The sequence below is a fragment of the Macaca thibetana genome, chromosome 13 (genome assembly GCF_024542745.1).
Source record: "Macaca thibetana thibetana isolate TM-01 chromosome 13, ASM2454274v1, whole genome shotgun sequence".
In the NCBI taxonomy this organism is placed as follows: Eukaryota; Metazoa; Chordata; class Mammalia; order Primates; family Cercopithecidae; genus Macaca; species Macaca thibetana.
In genome coordinates, this window is record NC_065590.1 from 97,767,632 (window position 1) to 97,788,004 (window position 20,373).

The window sequence follows — 20,373 nt, forward strand, 5'->3', positions numbered from 1 at the left end:
GTAACCCTTTTGAGAGGAATGAAGAAAGGGCATTTCCATGAGCTAAGGAGAAAGTTCTAACCCATAACGAGGTCTCCAGGGCCCATGTAATGCGGCCCCTGTCTGCAGCTCCAGTCTCAAACCACACCATTCTATCCACTTTGTTTACTCAGATCCAGACACACCGGCCTTTTCTCCCTTCCTCCGTGGCCACCAAGTTCTCCTGCCCCAGGCCCTCTGCACTCCGTTTCTTCTCTCTAAAGGCTTCTCCTAAGGTGTGTCTGCTTTGCCTGGTTGATTCCCACTCATTCTTCAAGTTTTAGGTTAAACATACCCTGGTTAGCCAGGCCTTCCATAATCCCCTACAAGTTATTCCCCTACAAGAGGCCTTCTTATACTTTCTCAGGGCATTTTGTATTTTTCTGCAAAACACTTGTTGCACTGCAATTATGTATTCATTAGTGTGATTGTTTAAAACAGAATTCCCTCATTAGATCTGAAGTTCTAGGAGGCACAAAGTACCCGCAAAGTCTGGCGTATTTCAAGCACATGCCATTTATTGAATGAATAAATAACTTAATGAAGGATGGACTGTCACCAACTTTAACCAGTTTATTGGATAACAAGGAGACTATCTTTAAAAAGTGATCCGGGTTTTGCATGTATCATGTGAGATGATGTTTACTTCTTTTAAACTCAGCAGTAGCTCTGTGGGCGTTTCCCAGACCAAGTGCATGACACACAAAAGGCGCTGTGAAAACACTGCAGTGTGACGTTTAATGCAGCAACTCCAAGGAGGAAGGAGAGGGACACACAGGCTGTGGGGCATGAACACTGACCTGTGTTTATTAGGAGTCACAGAGGTCAGGCTGTTAGAATGTTCTCATTCATCGTTAGATAGACACACAATTCTTTATGTTATACTCTTGTTCCTGTATTTTAACAGGTTTTTTCCTGAATACAGAGTATGTTTCTGAACTCATCTAATTCTTGTATTTTATTTACGTGTTTTTCTTTATGTAACTATTTTCTTAATCGCTTCAAATTCTTGTGAAATAGGTAGGAGGACAGAGATTTCTAAGACCTAAGATAAAGAATAGGAAAAATATTACAGGTGATAAATGTAAAACCACCCAGGGAGAGGGAGCAGGTGTACAGCTCCAAGAACCTTTTCGACCTGGCAATTCTCCCTACAGTGAGAGGGAGGGAGAGGGAGGGAGGAGGGAGAGGGAGAGAGAAGGAGAGACAGGGAAAGAGAGGGAGAGAGAGGGTGAGGGAGAGAGAGGGAGAGACAGTGAGGGAGAAGGAGAGAGAGAGAGAGGGAGGGAGAGAGAGAGGGAGGGAGGGAGGGAGGGAGGGAGAGGGGAGAGAGAGGGAGGGAGGAGGGAGGGGGGGGGAGGAGGGAGAGGGAGGGAGGAGGGAGGGAGAGGGAGGGAGAGAGAGGGAGGGAGGGAGGAAGGGAGGAAGGGAGGGAGAGAGAGAGAGTGTGTGTGTGTGTGAGAGCGAGAGAGAGCGCGCGTGAGTATGAGCCCTGTAATGGAATCAAGTGCTGAGAGACTTCTCGCCAGGACACTGTTTCCAGCATAACATTGAATGGTGTACTTGGAACAACAATATGAATTTGGATTTAGATTTAGAATTCATCTTTGTAATAGCCCAGCCAACCTTCACCATCCACCTACCTGGAAAATCTCCTCCCTCTGATTTTTCAAAGTGCTGACCTTCCCGTACCCTCCTTGAGGCATGTCTTGGCACCCAGACACCCCTTCAAAGTGCACTCAGCCCTGGCGTCAGGAGAAGCTTCAAGAAAAGGAACACTATTCCCTCTCCCCTGGCTGCTGTCACTATGACAGTCCTAAGTACACAGCCCCAGCAAATTTTCTTGAGCCCATTAACACTTCTCCAAGCTTCACAGAACTTTTACCATCAACATTACCCAATCAAATTTTGTTGTCTATTAAACATTTTCTAGCCTGCCTCGCCAGGCTAGAAGGGGTGTATTTCCAGCCTTTAAAATATGCCCACTTAGAGGCAATCATCAAATCCACCAAGCAGAGTAGCCCCTTTCATCTCTGGGCCCCACACACCGTGCTGGGGCCCCTCCTGCAGCCTTCACGCTACCACATTCCAATGCGGTGTCTGCTGATGAGGTCTGCTTATGACACCCGCTGCTCCCTCCTCTGCGAGCTTCTGCAGCATCCGGGGCTGAGGCTCATCTTGACCATGCACCCGAAGTTCACTGAGCGATAGCTGGTCACAGTGGTTTCCAGCAGGTATTGGCTCAAAGAACAAGTCAATTCAACACTCATCACCTTTCAAACCATGGCTGTCTTTTTTTTTGAGACAGAGTCTCGCTCTGTCGCCCAGGCTGGAGTGCAGTGGCATGATCTCAGCTCACTGCAACCTCCGCCTCCCGGGTTCAAGCAATTCTCTAGCCTTAGTCTCCCGAGTAGCTGGGACTACAAGTGTGCACTACCGCATCCGGCTAATTTTTGTATTTTTAGTAGAGACCATGTTTCACCATGTTGGCCGGGTTGGTCTGGAACTCCTGACCTCAGGTGATCCACCCCCGTTGGCCTCCCAAAGTACTGGGATTTCAGGCATGAGTCACCATGCCTGGCCAAACCATGGCTGTCTTTGTTTTCTAATATTATAATGCCCCACTTCGATTCCGCTAGAGTACAGGATCTTCAATGCTCAGCGGCAAAGGCTAGCAAGACAAGTTTTCAAGATATTCCAGGAACAAGGTTGAGATGAAAATTCCTTCCTTAAATGAAATAAAAATAAAAGAACATGAAGTATTCTTTAAGAACACTTAAAGTGAAAAGAAAAAAAATGAAGAAAAAGCAAAATAACGCATATCTAAGTAGTTCCAAGGGTCAATAGCCAAACCGAGCCCTGGAATCTAGTTTACACAGTGGCCTCTTCACCCTGGCGGAGCACAGCAGCACGCAGAGGCCCATGTCTGCCCAGCAGGGCACAGCACCCACCAGGCAAAGCCGTGCCTTTGGGGACGGGAAGCGGAGACTGGGCGTGTGTGACGGGGGAATGAGAGGAGCTCCCACAAGTGGAAACATGCACGGCTGTGAGCTCTTCTCTCTCTGCAGCTGAGTTGCTCAGGCTCCACGTTGTATCCTCCAGAACGTGAATTAAGAAAGTCAAAGCTGCTTGACTGATTTGAAGAGCAGGCAGCGTACACACTCTCTCTCATATCCAAAAAGGAAGTAATGGAAGATTCATATTTTTAAAGGTTACTGAGCTCATGTCCATAAAAGGCCAACTACTTCACTTTTCCACAAGTGGTCTGTTGCTACCCAACTGATTGGTTTGGGCAAAATAAAGGGAGGGAAAAAAGGAAATCCCAGAATAGCTTCTTCTTAAAAATAAAATATCAGCAAGGAAGCGACCCACTTCCTAAATTGCCTGACATAAGAACTGAAGAAGTAATTTGCATGCTCATCACAAAGTTAAAATTTTGAGTCTCCATAAAATAATTCATCTTGAAAACTATACAATTTCAAGGTCTTTTCCACCCACTAAGTAGAGATTAGCTGTCTTTTAAATTTTTTTAATATAAATTCACGGGGTACAAACGCAGTTTTGTTATAGGCCTGGTGGTCGACTTAGGGCTTTCAGGGTATCCAACACCAGAATAACATACATTGTACCTATTAAGTATTAATAATTTCTCATCATCCCCACTCCCCTCACCCTCCTGAGACTCTGTTGTCACTCTGCTCTCTACATCCATTGGTATGCCTTTTTTAGCACCCACTTAGGAGTGAGAACATGCGATATTTGTCTTTCTGTGGCTGGCTTGTTTCACTTAAGATAACGACCTTCAGTTCTATCCCTGTTGCTACAAAAGACATAATTTCACATTTTTTTTTTTTTAATGGCTGAAGATCTCTTTTAACTTTGGATGAACCACTCGGCACATCCTCCTTTGCCACCTGACCTCAAGTGCTTTAGAAATGCAACATCATCAAAGCTGTATTAAGAATTCCAAAGCAGAGCTCAGTTCAATTCCACAGCGTAATTCACTGCTGCAAATCTGCGCCAGGTAAATGCGCCACACACTGCAGATATAAAACAAATCAATGACACGGCCTCTTCCTTAGGAGCGTAGAGTTCAGCAGCACAGATACACGAGGAAGATGTCATCATGGAGACAAGTAGAGGTGTGGCGGCAACACAGGAGGAAGAAAAGGCAAAAGGAAGAAGCATTGCAAAGCAGGAATGATCCATGAGCTGGGTCCTAGGAGGAACAGAAGACAGGGAGGGCAGAGAGGAAGGAGGCCTTCTAGGAAAAGAAACAATTGTGTACAAAGGTAGGTCGCTGGCGGCAGAGCCTGCTCTGGGAAGGTAAGCAGACAGGCGTGGCAATTCCACAAGGAAAAGATTTCTCGTCAGTCCACACCTTTCACTCCCGCTGTCACAAGGTCAGCTGGGCCATCGTCATCTCTGGGCTGCACAGGGACAGGAGCTGTGTTTCCAAGCAATTGCCCACATCCACCCTTGTCCTATCTGGTTCCTTCTCCGCAACATGCAGAGTAATCTTGTTACAGCCGAGAAGCTTCCTGAAGCTGCTTCTAACCAACACCACTGTCTCTCTCCCCATCACTGTTTTGCCTTTTCATAAACTCAGTTAAATATTGGCTCGTGCTTCCTACTTGCCTCCCCCATGAGACCCCAGGGTCCGTGAAAGCAAGAACTTTGCTTTCCTCCTTACTGCATCACCAAAACCCCTAATAGCACCTAGCACATCACAGGAGTGCAAGCAAATGATCCTCTGCTTCAATCTCTTCAAGAGCTTCCCAACACATTTGGGATAAAATCTAAAACCTTTTGCAAGAGGTCTGGGGCTGTCCACATCCCTAAGGCTTTTCTATGCAGTTTCGTTTCAGGCCACTCTCCTTTTCACTGAGCTGATGTCACCTTGTCCTTTTTCCTGCCTGAAGACCTAGACCCTGCCTGGAACGTTCTTCTCCCACTCCTTATCTGCTGGCTCCTACTTATACTTTAGATCTCAGATCCATGTCTCCTCAGGGAGGTCTGCCGCTCATTCAAGAAAGAGCCGAGTACCTACTGTGTTCCAGGCACCGCGTGCTGGCTGTTGGAGACTGTATCAGGTAACAAAATAGAAAAACAAAAACCAAAAAACCCTACCTTAAATCTTTATCTATATCAGGTCCTTCTATTATATTCTTTCTTAGATTCCTATACTTTAAAACACTTTTGTAAACATCTAATTAGAAATTCATCTCTTTCAGTCCAACTTCCCTACTTGACTATTCGAGCAGGAACTATGCCAGCTTTGTGCATCACTGTGCCTCTGGCCTCTGGTCCAGCGCCTGACATACAGCATGTGCTCAACAGAAGTGTGTTGGGTGGGTGAGTGAAGGAGCCAGGGGCCTGTCTATATCAGTGACTGGGGGACGAGGAGCAGAAGCCAGGTCAGAGATGTGGGTTAGACTGAAGTACTGACATACATGGCAAAGCTGAGTACTTGAGCAGCCCCTGCAGGTGGAATTCTCTCCTCCTCCTCTACTAACATCTTCCTTTGCTCATCACAGTCCTTGGCTCTACAGGATAAGTAATATATAAGAGTGTTTTCTTATTTTAAAACACTGCATTAACACCATACCATTTCTCTTTTAACAAACATCTGAGAGATGCGCAATAGGTTAAATTAGTTTGTCCCTCTACAAAAAGAGCCAAAAATAAATATATTTGACAATGACTACAGATTTTTTATATTGAACATATGATTTTATTTTTAATGAAGATATAATCCCCAAGCCATAAAATTCATCCTTTTAAAGTGATTTTTAGTAAATTCACAAAGTTGTGCAATCATTAGCACTCACTTCCAGAATATTTTCAATATCCCACGAAGAAATCCTATACCTGTGAGCAGTCATTTCTCATTTCCTTCTTCCTCCAAGCTGCGGCAATCACTCATCTGCTTTTTGTCTCTGTTCTGTCTGTTCTCAAGGTTCACCCGTGTTGCTGCATGAGTCAACACCTCATTCCCTTTACTAGAGACTTCTACGCGAGTGTTTATTTCCTACGAGCTATCTATAGGTGTCCCAGAAGTTGCCATACATGAAGAAACATTTAAGATAACATCATAACAAAGAAGAACTTACTTGCATTGGGCATGAAAATATTTGATCAGATTCTGAAGTAAATCCACTCCCTTTTTAATCTTGATTTCGTTGACCTTCAGTAGATACTGTTGAAAAATGAAAAGGAAATGTCACAAAAGCAAGCAGAATATGATTTTAAAAGGAGCTTCTGAGGACTGAGATGATTTCTGGTACTTCTTTGGCATCTTTCACAATGCATAGAGTGCATGATTGACACTTAGTATCTCCTGGATTCCATAACCATTTCTTTATTTTGGGGCCATATGAATTATCTGACAGTCAGATAATTAAATATTTAAGTGCCAAAAACTCCTAGTAATAAGACAGTCTATCTTAGCCTGCTAGGAGAAATCTTCACTCCAGCTGCATGGAAGACTATGGATGGTTCAAATAAATGGGATTTCTAACCATCTCAAACATACTTCTTCCCAAGGTCCCTTTCTTTAAGAACACTAATTGCTAACATATTGTAGCTGAGATGCTTGGCATTTGTCTCTGGTCCTGAGACATTTTCCTTACACGTAAAATAATGTGATTGTTAGAAAAAAACAAAGTTTAATTGAAATGAATTAAAGCTATTTTTAACTTGGAGAATTCATTAGTGACCACGAAGATATCAGAAAGCCTCAGGGAGCTACCAAACCAGTGTCAGGAAATAGAAGGACTTCATGAGTCCCCATCTCCTCCGCTGTCAGGAGACGATCTCTGAGACGGAATGTCCCCTGGAAAAGCTGCTGATTCATGCCCTGGCTATCAGCTGTAAACGATGGGCAGGGGTGGGGTAGGGGTACCCAAGTTCAGATGCTCACTGAGGTCTCTCTGCAGCCCAAGGAGGAGGTGGAAAGCTGCTGTGAAACTGTAAGCTACAAATTGTCCTTCTGCCTGTAACAACTACCTGTAGGTCCTTCTTTCCCTCTTTCTTTGATATTTATTAAATATTTGTCAATGTATCAACTTTTTAAATTTTGACCTAGAAATTCTACTCCCAGGGATTTATTCTAAGAAGATAACCACAAAAGTTTACAAAGATGAACAGAAAAGGAGATACACTGCTATCTTGTTTATAAAAGTAAACAATGGCAACAGCCCAAACGTAATGAGTAGGACATTAACATATGATGCATCCATACAGAAAATACTGTGCAGCCACTAAGCCAATAAAACCCACAATTTCTGACATGGACATCAACATACTAGAGAGTGAAAATAGGTTATAAAGCATCAGCAGAGAAAGATCTACTTATACAAATTTTTTTGAATGTATACACAGGGACATGTAAAGATGTTTAGTTAAATGTCAAAGTGGTTATCTTTGGGTAAGTAAAATTTGGGGGCAATTTTTAATTCCTTTTACATATATTTTCTTATATTAACCAATTTTCTTAAAAAGCATATACTATTTTTACAAACAGCAACAGAGGATCTCTCGCACCTTCTCTACTCACAGAAGGTCTGTATTACCTATTTGACATACTGAATTTCTTTATTAAATGAATTTTGAAGAAAGGGCTCCACAGCTTTAAAATAAAAGCCTGAAAGCCACTGTTCTAGATTAGATCCTGGGCAACTAAAATTTTCAACACCTAAACAATAGCAAGCACTTAAAGTTTGAGAACTTCAGTTTGCGGAAACAGTCAAATAATTTTAAAGTCACGTTTTTTGTCTGTTTTTGTTTTTTGTAGAGACAGGGTCTCACCATGTTGCCCAGGCTGGTCTTGAACTCCTGGGCTCAAACAATCCTCCCACCTCAGCCTCCCAAAATGCTGGGATTACAGGTGTGAGCCACCCTGCCGGGCCTTTTAACATGATTTTAATGGAGGCAATCTAATTCACTTCAGAGTTAGATTCTCAAGGAACTGTTATTCAAATGATCTTTCTCACCTATGCAAAGAAAGGCCTTCACAGCCCATGACTATCTGGCCAACTTCTACACTCTTCATCAGATGTCTTCTCCTGTGAAAACTCTGAGTTTACTGTTAGATAAGCCCACCTCTGCTTTTATGCATGCATATACTACAGCTCTCACTCAACTGTGAAACATTAGTGCCTGACCCCTCCAAGTGCCAGCTCTGCAGAGCCAGGACCCAGCACTACCTGAGGACTGCTCAAAAGATGGCTCAAGTCTATGACTTAGAGGCATCATCTATACAGTGTATTTCCATTAAAATAAATGACTTAGTCAGTTCACAGGATCAATTCACCTGGACACAGAAGAGAAGAAGTAACCAGTGCAAGGTGCATATACCACAGCAAGCAACGACAGAGCCAGTGGAGAACCCAGTTACTCCTTAAGTCATGGCTACGACCTTCACACACTACTTGAATTTCAAAATTTCAGTATGCATTTTAAGTAGTCTTAAAGTGTTTAGGTAAATTGATTTCTACTTTACTAACCAAAAAGAGCATGACCTGAACACAAATACCCCTTTCCAAATTCATCCTTTCTAAAACACTACTATTTAATTTCACCCTGATTGTTTGTAAAACGCTACTACAGTACTTAATTAGAAACAATATCCTTACAGAAGGAGGATTGAAAATACTCTGTGCTTGTATAACACACAGCAGTTTCCTAGTCCCTGTCTCATGCTGTTTTGCTGATTTCTCTGCCACTCTATGAGGTAGGCCAGGAAGGTGGTATTATACATATGTGCTTTTCTTTTGAGAATGCAACCTATTATACTATACATATGTGTTTACAAAAAAAAAATATGCATAAAAACATCCATTCTCCTATCCACAAGAACCCTTTAAGTTTAATTAAAGGCTTTATCTTGAGAATTCATTTCATCAAGTGAATATTTAAAAATACTCGCTTGTTTTTCCAGTGAATATCTCTAAACATTCAATGAAAAACAAGGCAATAAAGTGGGAATAAAGGAGCAAAAGACACAAGACAGACATAAAAAAAGTAGAAGAACAGAAGTAAATCCAATCATATCAATAGTAACATTTAACGTTAATGGATTAAACAATCCAATCAAAAGGCAGAGATTGTCAATCTGATAAGAAAAACATGATCCAGCTACCTATATTATCTATAAGAGATACACTTCAGATTCAAAGATGTACACAGGCTGAATGTAAAAGGGTGCAAATAGTAACCAAAAGAGCTGGAGTGGTGATATGGTTTCAATGTGTCCCCTAAAAGTTCACGTGTTGGAAACTTGGCCCCCAGTGCAGCAGTGTTGACAGGCAGAACCTTTGGGAGGTGACTGGGTCATGAGGGCTTTGCCCTCGTGAGTGGATTAATCCATTCATGGATTACTGAGGGAGTGGGACAGTTATGAGAAGAGTGGGTCTCTTATTAAAAAGCCAGTTTAGCTGTCTCTTGTGAGGCCCCCACCATGTGATATCCCGCACTGACTCAGGACACTGCAGAGTCCCCACCAGCAAGAAGGTCCTCACCAGATGCAGCCCCTCAACCTCGGACTTCACAGCCTCCAGAACTAGGAAAGAAATTTCTTTTCTTTATAAATTACCCAGTCTCAGGTATTCAGTTATAGCAACAGAAAACAGACTAAGATAAGCAGATATTCTAACCTTAGACAAAATGGACTTAACTTTCAACCGCTACCCTGATTCCTGGGACTGATTTCCCTCTGCTGACCACTTAAGAGCTTGCTCTGGGAATAAAAACTCATTTAAATACATTTCTAAGATATATGTATTTACAAGGGTTAAGCTCCTGCTGCAATTAACAAACATACATTCCAAAATCAGAAAGTGCCTTCTGGATTAGCTTTGCTGTTGATTGCTTAGAGGGAATTAAGAGCTGGCCAATGTCAGTTTCAATGCCTGTCACAAACATCACCCATGCATTTTGTATATTTGAAACCTAAGTTTGCACCACTATGAGAGGGAAACAAATGCCATCCAGGGCGAGGGAGCTTCACTGGCACTGCCAGGAGGAACCAACCCCAGGCAGAGGTGGCAGCTGTTTCCATGTGCCATTTGTATACACGTACCTGGCAAGCAAGGCACAAAAATAAAAAAGCTGTGAGCAAAGGCCTTCATGATCCACGGTCTCTGATCTCAGAGAAATGCTCTGAGAGTGTCCGTCCTGCTGTCTCCCCTTAAGGGATGGGCTGAGGCTGCGGGATGGAGTGGAGCAGACAGGCGCTCCCCAGGCCACCTGGGCCTTCAGGCTGGATGAGTGCCCCTGCCTGAGCAAGTGAGGTCTAGGAGGAAGTCAAACGGGTGACTTGGCTTCCCATTCACTCACATACACTGACACAGGCCATAGTCTGTCATCGCTGTATGGTGTTTTCAGCTGACTTCTCACCCTCCCACAAGCCAGTCACTGACTCCACTGGTACAAGAGAACTCAGACATCTCATTTAAATACACTCAAGGAATAAGTATTTTAGCAAGAGTATGTATGTGAGGCCAGAAAGAACATTCTATACATTTAGTGGTTTTTCTCTACTTTTAAGAAAATGTTGGTGTTAAAGTAACCTAATTCTACCCTCCAGGAAGCTAGCACTTCCCTAGTAAAAGAAATGTCAACACAGGGGCAAAGGGAGTCCAATAATGCATGTGGCGTTTTCTCTGAAGCCACAGGTATCGGTGAGACGCTCCCACAGGTGAGGGCAGAGCCGGCACAGCCTGGGCTGTAGGACCTGCCTTCACCACCGCCTTACCTCGCACATCTGCAGCTGGAAGAAGCGCCTCTCCTTTTCCATCTCTTCCGCAATTTCCGCTCCGCTTATTTCAGTCCGAATCATCCCATGGAGCTTGGCGTGTTCCTTTTTCTCCTTTTCTATCTTGGTTCTACGTGCGAAAGCAAGGATCAATCAAGATGCCTGTTGGCACGGAACTCAATGGGACAGCCTTGAAGCCGCCCCAGTACCCAGCGTGGCAAGACCAATGCTCACCACATGCTTCAGCACAGGCGGCCTCTTAACTCCCTCAAAAGGAAAATGGGTGTCCTCACGAAGATGTCAAGCTGGGCCTTCCCACTTACTCAGCAAGTACTTCCTAAGCACCTGCTTTGAGTCAGGTATGGGTCAGAGGAGGCGGGAAGTCTGCACAGGGCTTGGAGGGTTCCTTCGGCATCAGCATTCGGAGCCTGCCTGCCCTCTAGTAACCCAAGGGCACTGTCTGACTCTTCCCCGCCCACTGTTTCTCCTCCTGGACTTCCTCCCTAGTCTCTGTCATCACCTCCTCACTCAGTGAAGCCACACCAGTTCTCTGCCTTGACCTACAACACCGCTCATCACTGTAGAAGACGACCAACCACCTTTCCATGCTGTCGGCTTAATTATCCTTTCCACATTCATCTCGTGCCTAACCTGTATTACCTAAAGGTCGAGTGCGCAGTTCAGGGTAAAAACTGACCAACGAGCACATCCAAAAAAGAGTCACCACGGTAAAAAGGAGCCACAAAATCATGTTTGCTAAGGTGGGCTTGAAATAGCCATGAGTTTTTATTCTGGAGAAAAGGAGACTAAACAAAACCAACAGCACTCAAAAAACGGAAAGGGCTGCCATGAAGACAAGGGAAGCAGCTCTTTCTGTAGAGCCTCAAGTAGACACCACAAGACCCAAATAGCATGTTCTTTCAAAGGCATCCAATGATGAAATGGGCTACGCGGGGTTCCAGAGGGTTCCCTGTCATTAGGGTGAGGAGGACTAGAGTGTTTAAGACGAGGCAAGAAATGTCATTTCTCTGTGTGTCCTGCACTGTGTAGGTTCTCAACAATTTGAAGGAGTGAAGGAGCGAATGAGTGAAAAATAAACACACAAGAGACCCTTGGGGAGGGATGTTTAATGAGTTTACGCATCCGAGAGGGAATGTGACTGGAGGGTCCCTGGGACTAGAACTAGACAATTCCAAGGTGTCCCTGATAGTCCTTCACAGGCAAGAGACCATCCAGACACTGGTCATTTCTCTTAATAATCAGGTATGGGACTATTTGCCCAGGAATTTAAAAGACATCTAAAACCTATTATGGTTGTTACGTATCACTAAACCTCTTGGGATAAATGAATCTCCCACATTAATAAAAAATTACTTCCTTTATTTATCCTACAATTACTTCAAGTTTAAAGGGTACTGCTCCCTCCTCCTAAATTCTAGGGTTTTATGAGGAATTCTGTCCCCTTTCTACCCATGTGTGTCTCATTTTTACAGAATTTGATGTTATCCTCCTTCCAAACCTTTTCTTTTCAGAACCAGACGACTCTCTCAGGCACTCTTCTTCAGAAAGCCCTTTCTGCCCTTGGTCTAGTCACAACACAGTACCATTTCCCATCAGCCACGGAGAGGGCAGCAAGTGCGGCTGAGTGAAGTGGGAAAGCTGCCTGGCCTGGCTCAATTACTCTTACTGGCTGACGAGCAGAAACCACTGACTCTTGGTTTTCCCTCTGCAAAGCAGGAATCCACTGGTCCCTTCCATTTATTTCACCCAACTGGCACACAGATCAAGGATGCTGACAGACCAGGGATCCCAGGTGGGGGCCTCCCCGGGCTGAACAGACCTGCAGGGTTCTCTAGTCAACACTCTGCCTGTGCTTCTGAATGAATGCACACCATCATTGAAACTACAGAACTCAGGGCCAAGCAACCTCGGGTATGGAAATGTAAGATTCCCATGGATAGAAGGAGTATCAAAGGTGTGGGGCTCACTGAGTTGAGCTTTGTGATCCTTCCCCATTGAAAAGATATCCAGGGAGAGTTTTTTTGTTTGTTTTGTTTTTTGTTTTTTTTTTTTTAACCAAACAACCTAAAGAAATACTTGTACTTAGATTTGAATGACTTCCTCATAACACCTTTTACTTTACCAGATAGCTTCATATGAAAGATTCATATGAAAGTTTCTATTTCCAATCAGAACACTCAACATTACCCAAGGCACAGAGATTACAAAGTAAACACCACCATATTTCATATCTTTCCAGTATTTAAAATAATTGAAGCCATTATTCCCCCCACAATTACTTGCTTGATCAATTCCCTGTAGCTTGACTCTCTCTACAATAGGGATGGGAAACTGTGACTGGGGAAGTTACAACTGCCTGAAGTCAACCAACAGAGTCTTGTCTCTTGGCTGACTTCAGGTCAGGAAACCAATTCTATTTCTTGTAGAAACCATAGTTCACATCCAAGAATCAATTCTCCATTCTTCAGGCTATTTTTTTGGCAGATGCATCTGAAGGAGACAGGTATTGAACCTTCTTTCTAAACCCAAGGGAACTGGTATTTCAGAGAAACACAGATACAAAGCTAAGTAGTTTTCACCAATCACCAGGAAGATGAAGTCTGAAAACTGCCCTGTTATCAAAAACGGTAACAGAATGGACAAAGTGTTTAAAAACAAAAACAGAAAGAAATACCTCCTGAGAGAAACTGGTCTTAACTTCCCTCAATGAACTTTCCTGAAAATAACATCCTATAACCACTATGACATCATAGACAAAGGAACGGAGGAAAACAGATTAAAAGAAGAAGATAGCATCACCAAACACATCTGTCATCAAAACGAACCACAACAACATGGTTGATAAAAATTCTTTTCTGGATTAAAGTTTATTTAGACAATCCCTTTAAGCAGTAAGAGCTTGGTTTGAATTTGGAATCTCAAATTACCTATACGTAATTTTAAAAACGAGAACACTCACATTTTTGTTTCATAGTCCTTCCAAGCTTTATCAAAAGGCTTTTTCAGATCCTGTAAACAAAGAGTAATAAATTAGGCGAGGCTAATCATTCACTTCTGTGCGAGATAAACTTACTTATCCCTGTACCAGCCCTGAAAGAAGCATTAATGTCTGCAATAAATGACGTATGTAATCCCGTGAAAAATAAAGAATGCTCTTAAGTACACTAGCGGTGGCATTTCCTTTCTTTCTCTTAATATAGAATATACTAAATGCACACAAAAGCAAGGTGCTGCCACCCAGTTATGACACTCATGGGCCACCTTGTGTCACCTGTGCCCTACTCCCTGTCCTGGGCCTAATCTGAAAGTAAACCCTGGAAGACAACCTTTAATCTGCAAATATTTCAGGATGTCTTTCTAAGAGAAAGGAACTCTAATTGATAAATGAATCTCGACACATCTAACCCTGCTTTAAGCCCAATGACAGGAACAGAAAGGCCACCACATCCTCCTGGGGTCTCCTACTGCTCTTTCGTCTGCAATTCAGGACTTCATAAGCTCTGATAAAGCCTGCCTCAAAAACTACTGAGCCACTGGAAATTCTATCAAATGGTCCCCGCCTATTTATGCTCCTTTCAAAGGGGTTCTTCAGGGAGTCAGAAATCTTTTTGTTGTTGTTGTTGTTGTTGACTACTTTTTGGCTTTTCAATGGCCTCGGGTAAGGCCCAAGTGCCACAGCCTGGCATACAAGTCCCTGCACGAACTGGCTCCTCCTGCACCCTGGCAGCCTGACATGCAGCGCCGAGTCCTGCCCCCTGTGTGCACCTGCGCCTTTCCTCTGCCTGGGATGCCTTCCCGCCCATGAGCTGGGCTAACTCCGCTGACCTGTTCTCCGAGCCCCTGAAGGCTCGATAGGTAATGTGTCTCAACAGCTCTCTCCGGGCACACTCTGTGAAGGAGACCCTGAGAAGCCTCTGTAGAGGTCCTGGAGATGGGACCCAGGAATCGTGTGCAGATCCAAAGAATTTGAGTCTCCCAAGAAGGCAGCCACAATCATGTCCCTTTCGTGGTGCATGTCTGTCAGGGCTGGCGGTGGGCAGGAGCAGCAGGCTGCCCAGCAAACACTCCTCTAGCCCTGCCCACTGCCCCCGAAACAGCTCCCGGCCTGCGTGCTTATAGTGGCTAGGCATGTCCTAAACAGCCAACATCCTCTGAAGGACAGAGAGACGAAATCAGCTCATGCCTGAAGACTGCGACCTTCCCAGCAGGAAAATACACACTTGCTAGGATCCTTTCCCAGTGGTAAATGGGCAACATGCCAGTTAGAAAGCCCAACTTCTCCCACAGGTTTCCCTCCTCCCTGGAGGGACCAAAACTCTTTACTGTTTCCAAAATAGCAGTTTTCTTTCCCTTCCCAGTCTCCTCCCCTCATCAAGTTTGTTGCACCAACAGGATGGCCAGAAAGGCCAAAAGTCACCACCATTCTGGCTGAAAGGTGGTCCCAAGATGGCAAATCAGAGGAAGCGGAGATAAAAGAGCCATCCTGTCGTCCCCATGAGAACGTACTGGCGTGGCTGCTGCCCGGCAGGCCAAGTTACCGTGACTCTACATGGTCTAAAAGCTGCCCCCGGTGTCACAGTGTCAATGTCATACCCCTTTCACTCCTTTCAGGTCCCCCTTCAGCAAACTGTCCAAAGGGAAGGAGATTATGTTGTTCATATTCTGAATCTAAAAAACAAAAACAAAAAGGAGATTTTTATTCAGCTTCCTTGTGAATCTAAAGTAAGGACAGCAAGGACATTAGAGAGAACATTCGATAATGATTCGCCTCCACCTAAAACCCGGCTGGTGCAGGTACTGTGCCTTATTCAGTCACATTCTTTGGAACAATTTCATCTTACGAATAGAGGACGAATGAAAAGTCTAGGTCTGTATATTTTTCACAGTAACAATCTTATATTGTTATGCTATAAAGTTTGTAAAGAAACAATCATTGCAGTGAAGAAAAAATATTTCAAAACAGTCAATGAGAGAATTACATCAAAAGCCTGGGATAAAAGGAAACCCCCACTTCTGACTCTCAATCACGGCTCCACCCATAAGCTGGGCTGTACTGGGGTTGGCGCTCTGGGCCCCAGGCCCCAGTCTCCACAGCAAGCTCCAAACGGGGAAAAAAGGCAAAGTCTTCTGTCTGCTGCAAAGGCACACAAGCAAATGCTGGGTGCGAATGATAAAAGAAATGTGTGTGTGCTGGGGAGGGAGAGTGTCAATGAATGTGTATGACGGAGTGTGTGGGTGTGTAGGGTGTAAGTGACTGTGTCTTGAGCATAAGAGTGAATGCACATGAGGGTCTGTGTGACTGAATGTGGGTATGAGTGATCATGTACGTATGTGAGGGAGCATGTTAAGTGACTGAGGGTGTGATTGTGTGAGGATGTGATTGTGTGAGTGCAGATGTGAGCGTGTGAATGACTGTGTATGGGTGTGTGTGGGTGAGGGTGTGACTGTGTGTGGATGTGAGTGATTGTGTGAGTGTGGATGTATGTGAATGTGATTATGTATGAGTGTGTGTGGGTTTATGAGGGTGTGATTGTGTGAGGATGTGAGTGAATGTGATTGTGTATGGATGTGGGTGGGTGTGATTGTGTGTGTGGATGTGAGTGTGGGGGGTGTGATTGTGGGCATGTGAGTGAGTGTGTAAAGGTGTAAGTGACTGTCTCTTGAGTATGAGTGAATGCACATGAGGGTGTATGTGAGTGAATGAATGCGTGTGTGAGGGAGCATGTGTTTGAGGGTGTGCGTGTGTGTGGATGTGAGTTGGGGTGACTGCACTGTGTGAGGGTGTGTGTGTGGATGTGAGTTGGGGGTGACTGTGAATGTGACTATGTGAGGGTGGGTGTGAGGGTGTGACTGAGTGAAGATGTGAGTGACTATGTGAGTGTGGATGTGTGTGGGGGGGTGTGATTGTGAGGGTGAGCATGGATATGGGTGTGAATGCATGGGGTGTGCGTTGAGTGTGGTTGAGTGTGTGTGGATGTGAGCAGGTGATTGCATGGGGTGTGAGTGTGGTTGTGAGTGTGTGTTGAGTGTGGATGTGATTGGGAATGACTGCATGTGTTGTGTGTTCAGTGGTTGTATGAGTGTGGATATGAGTGGGTGTGATTGTGTGGGGGGCATGTGAGTGTGAGGGTGTGACTGTGTGGGAGTGAGGGTGTGATTGTGAGGAGGTGTGTGATTGTGGGCAGAGGTGGTGTGGGTGGGTGTGTGAGTGAGGGTGTGTGTTGGGGGGTGTTGCCAGGGAAAGAAGATAAATAGGAACAGGAAGGCCAAGAGCCTTGGTACCCCCATTCTTCTCCCTGAAGCAAGAAGGCAGGAGAGTGGGGACACACACTGTCCGCATGGATTAAACTGGGTGGAATGGAAGCCTCCTAACCAATAGGCACATGAGTAGCAAGCAAGTCTCTATGACAGCAGTTCAAATGCGACTCAACTCGAGATGCAAAGCTTCAGAAAGGAAGAGCCTTCAGGTACAGCCCCAGAGCCCTGAGCCTGAAAAGATTCCCTCCCTCAAGTGGAAAATGAGCTGGAAACCCACTTTCACACTTTCCAGGCTTGGAGCACTCCCCTGAATCAACCCAATGGCCAGTTCCCACTGCTGGGCCCCTGTGGCTTCTGTGACACTCTGGGCTCCTAGATTATAGGCCCAGAGAAGGAGAAGGCCAAGAGGAGGGACTTGGGGCCTTGTGTATTCATTCATACCATCGAGCAAAGGAAAGCTTTATTTCTAGTATAATTACCTTAAATAGGAAGATAAAATGGCACCACTTGTAAGGCAATATGGGATCCGATTTTTATGCACCATTCAGCGTACTAAACTTTTTTTTCTTTTTTTGAAACATGGTCTCACTGTGTCACCCAGGTTGGAGAGCACTTCAGCCTCAACTTCCTGAGCTCAGGGGATCCTCCCATGTTAGCCTCCTGAGTAGCTGAGATTATAGGCACAGGCCACTAGGCTTGGCTAATTTTTTTTTTGTATTTTTTGTAGACAGCGTTTCACTGTGTTGCTCAGACTAGTCTTGAACTCCTGGACTTAAGGATCCGCCCTCCTCGGCCTCCCAAAGTGCTGAGATTACAGGCACAAGCTACCGTGCCTGGCCTAAATTTTCCATTAGAAATAGAAATGTACTTGGAAAACACTGGTAAGGTATGTAATAACATCTGCATCCACAGCCAATTCTGCCAAATAAATGATCAATTAATGACTGTCATTTCAGAAATAATCTTTTTGGGGAACTTTTGCCTTAGGATTAAACAACTCAACATTTCTCATGTACCTGGCCTTCCTCCAAGGTACAATGTCATCAGCTATGACTTGCTAAGATCAGCCTTAAGCATTGAATTTTTAAATCCTGAAAAGCACAGTTTAAGGCGACGTTCCTTCCGGGATGACCAGATGGAACAAGGACAAACAGAAGGCCATGTAGATGAGTAACCTACAACAACAAGCACACCTAGATTTCCACTGTCATTGTCAGCCTTGGCAGCCAGACAGGTGAATGAGGAATGCAACTCCGTCATAGTCCCTGCTTCCAGGGGCCACATTTCCCTCTACTTGCAAGGACCCTTGCAGACAGCCCCAAGTACCCAAGTATGGAGCCAGCTCTGTTTCCTCCAACGCTCTTCCTTCCTACAAAGTCCTCCCTCCCACCCTCCTCACTTGCTCGACACCCAAGAGTCATCTCTGACCCCACTGCTGCCACCCAGCCGTGCGGCACGCTTCTCAACAAATTCCAGGTCTTAACCCTACGTACACAGACCCGTCCTCCAACATTCCCTCCATGCCATTCTCACATTCACTGCCTCAGCTGGGCCTCACTGCTCCTTCTTGGAACTAAGGCTATGGCATCCCCTGCTCCCTGCCACCGCCTCCTAGCCTCTGCCTGCCCCAATCCCTCCTTCAGAGCTCAGGCAGGCTTCTCTGGGGTTGTGCCTCTAATAAAGACTAAACTACTTATTCCTGCATTTCACTCTCTCCACAATCCATCCTTATTTGCCACGTTTCATCTTCATCTTTCTCCAAACTGAACTCTCTCCTTCCCTGATTCTATGCATGTGCTCAATTTGTTCTATTCGACGGAAAAGTCTTCCCTATCCCTGCTGTGTTCAAAGCCTTCTCATCTATCAGGAGTTACTCAAATGCCACTTTCTCTACTAAGCAACCCCGGCAGAATGTGATCCCTCCCTCCCCAAAATCCTCCAATATTTTCTTTCTTTCTTTCTTTTTGAGATGGAGTCTCATCCAGTCTGGAGTGCCGTGGCGAGATCTTGGCTCACTGCAACCTCCACTTCCCAGGTTCAAGTGATCCTCCCGCCTCAGACTCCTGAGTTGCTGGGATTACAAGTACCCACCACCATGCCTGGCAACTTTTTGTATTTTTAGTAGAGACAGGGTTTCATCATGTTGGTCAGGCTGGTCTCAAACTCCTGACCTCAGGTGATCCACCTGCCTCGGCCTCCCAAAGAGCTGTGATTACAAGTATGAGACACTGCGCCCAGCCCCTTTTCTAAATGTTTTAAGGCACTTGGCAGGCTCTTCCCTGCATTCATCTTTTTTTTTTTTTTTTTTTTGGAGACGCAGTCTCGCTCTGTCGCCCAGGCTGGAGTGCAGTGGCCGGATCTTCTCAGCTCACTGCAAGCTCCGCCTCCCGGGTTCACGCCATTCTCCTGCCTCAGCCTCCCGAGTAGCTGGGACTACAGGCGCCCACCACCTCGCCCGGTTAGTTTTTTGTATTTTTTAGTAGAGAGAGGGGTTTCGCAGTGTTAGCCAGGATGGTCTTGATCTCCTGACCTCGTGATCCACCCGTCTCGGCCTCCCAAAGTGCTGGGATTACAGGCTTGAGCCACCGCACCCGGCCTGCATTCATCTTAGTGATCTCACACCCTAAGTTCTAAAGGGTGGCATCCACCTTTATTGTATTTTATGTTTCCCAGAGCTCTCAGCATAGAATAGAGGCTTGAAAAATATTGATGGAAGAAATCAGTATACTGAAATATTTTTCTGAGCATTGAACACATAAAAGACAGAATCTACAGGGGCTTCAGATAAAATGTTAGTTCTATTAACCCCTTTAAACCAAATACAGCAAATGCGTGTGTGAATTCATTCATTCAAGTGTATTTATTGAGCACCTATTTTGCAGACAGCAACGGTAGGTAAATTTACAAAGGAGGCTGGGTGTGGTGGCTCATACTGGTAATTCCAACACTTTGGGAGGCCAAGGCGGGCAGATCACCTGAGGTCAGGAGTTTGAGACCAGCCTGACCAACATGGCAAAACCCCATCTCTACTAAAAATACAAAAATGAGCCAGGCAAGGTGGCACGTGCCTGTAATCCCAGCTACTTGGGAGGCTGAGGCAGGAGAATCGCTTGAACCCAGGAGGTGGAGGTTGCAGTGAGCCCAGATCATGCCACTGCACTCCAGCCTGGGCAACAGAGTGAGACTCTGTTTCAAAAACATAAATAAATAAATAAAAATTTTCACTCTGTTGCCCAGGCGGGAGTGCAGTAGCACGATCTTGGCTCACTGCAACCTCCACGTCCCGGGTTCAAATGATTCCCTGCCTCAGCCTCCCAAGT

At 45.0% G+C, this 20,373-nt stretch overlaps 2 protein-coding genes across 3 annotated transcripts in view; both read right to left on the reverse strand.

Annotated features, from left to right (window-relative positions):
• Positions 1-20,373, reverse strand: part of IAH1 (isoamyl acetate hydrolyzing esterase 1 (putative)) — a 359,243-nt gene that overhangs the window by 159,533 nt on the left and 179,337 nt on the right. The window lies entirely within an intron of this gene.
• ASAP2 (ArfGAP with SH3 domain, ankyrin repeat and PH domain 2) overlaps positions 1-20,373 on the reverse strand; it is a 203,452-nt gene that overhangs the window by 75,381 nt on the left and 107,698 nt on the right. For both annotated transcript variants that reach the window (XM_050753889.1, XM_050753890.1), the window contains exons 4-7: positions 15,389-15,463; positions 13,755-13,804; positions 10,775-10,904; positions 6,132-6,217 (exon numbers count right to left, since the gene is read on the reverse strand). In XM_050753889.1, the coding sequence (XP_050609846.1) occupies positions 6,132-6,217; positions 10,775-10,904; positions 13,755-13,804; positions 15,389-15,463 (341 nt within the window). The remainder of the gene's footprint in view (positions 1-6,131; positions 6,218-10,774; positions 10,905-13,754; positions 13,805-15,388; positions 15,464-20,373) is intronic.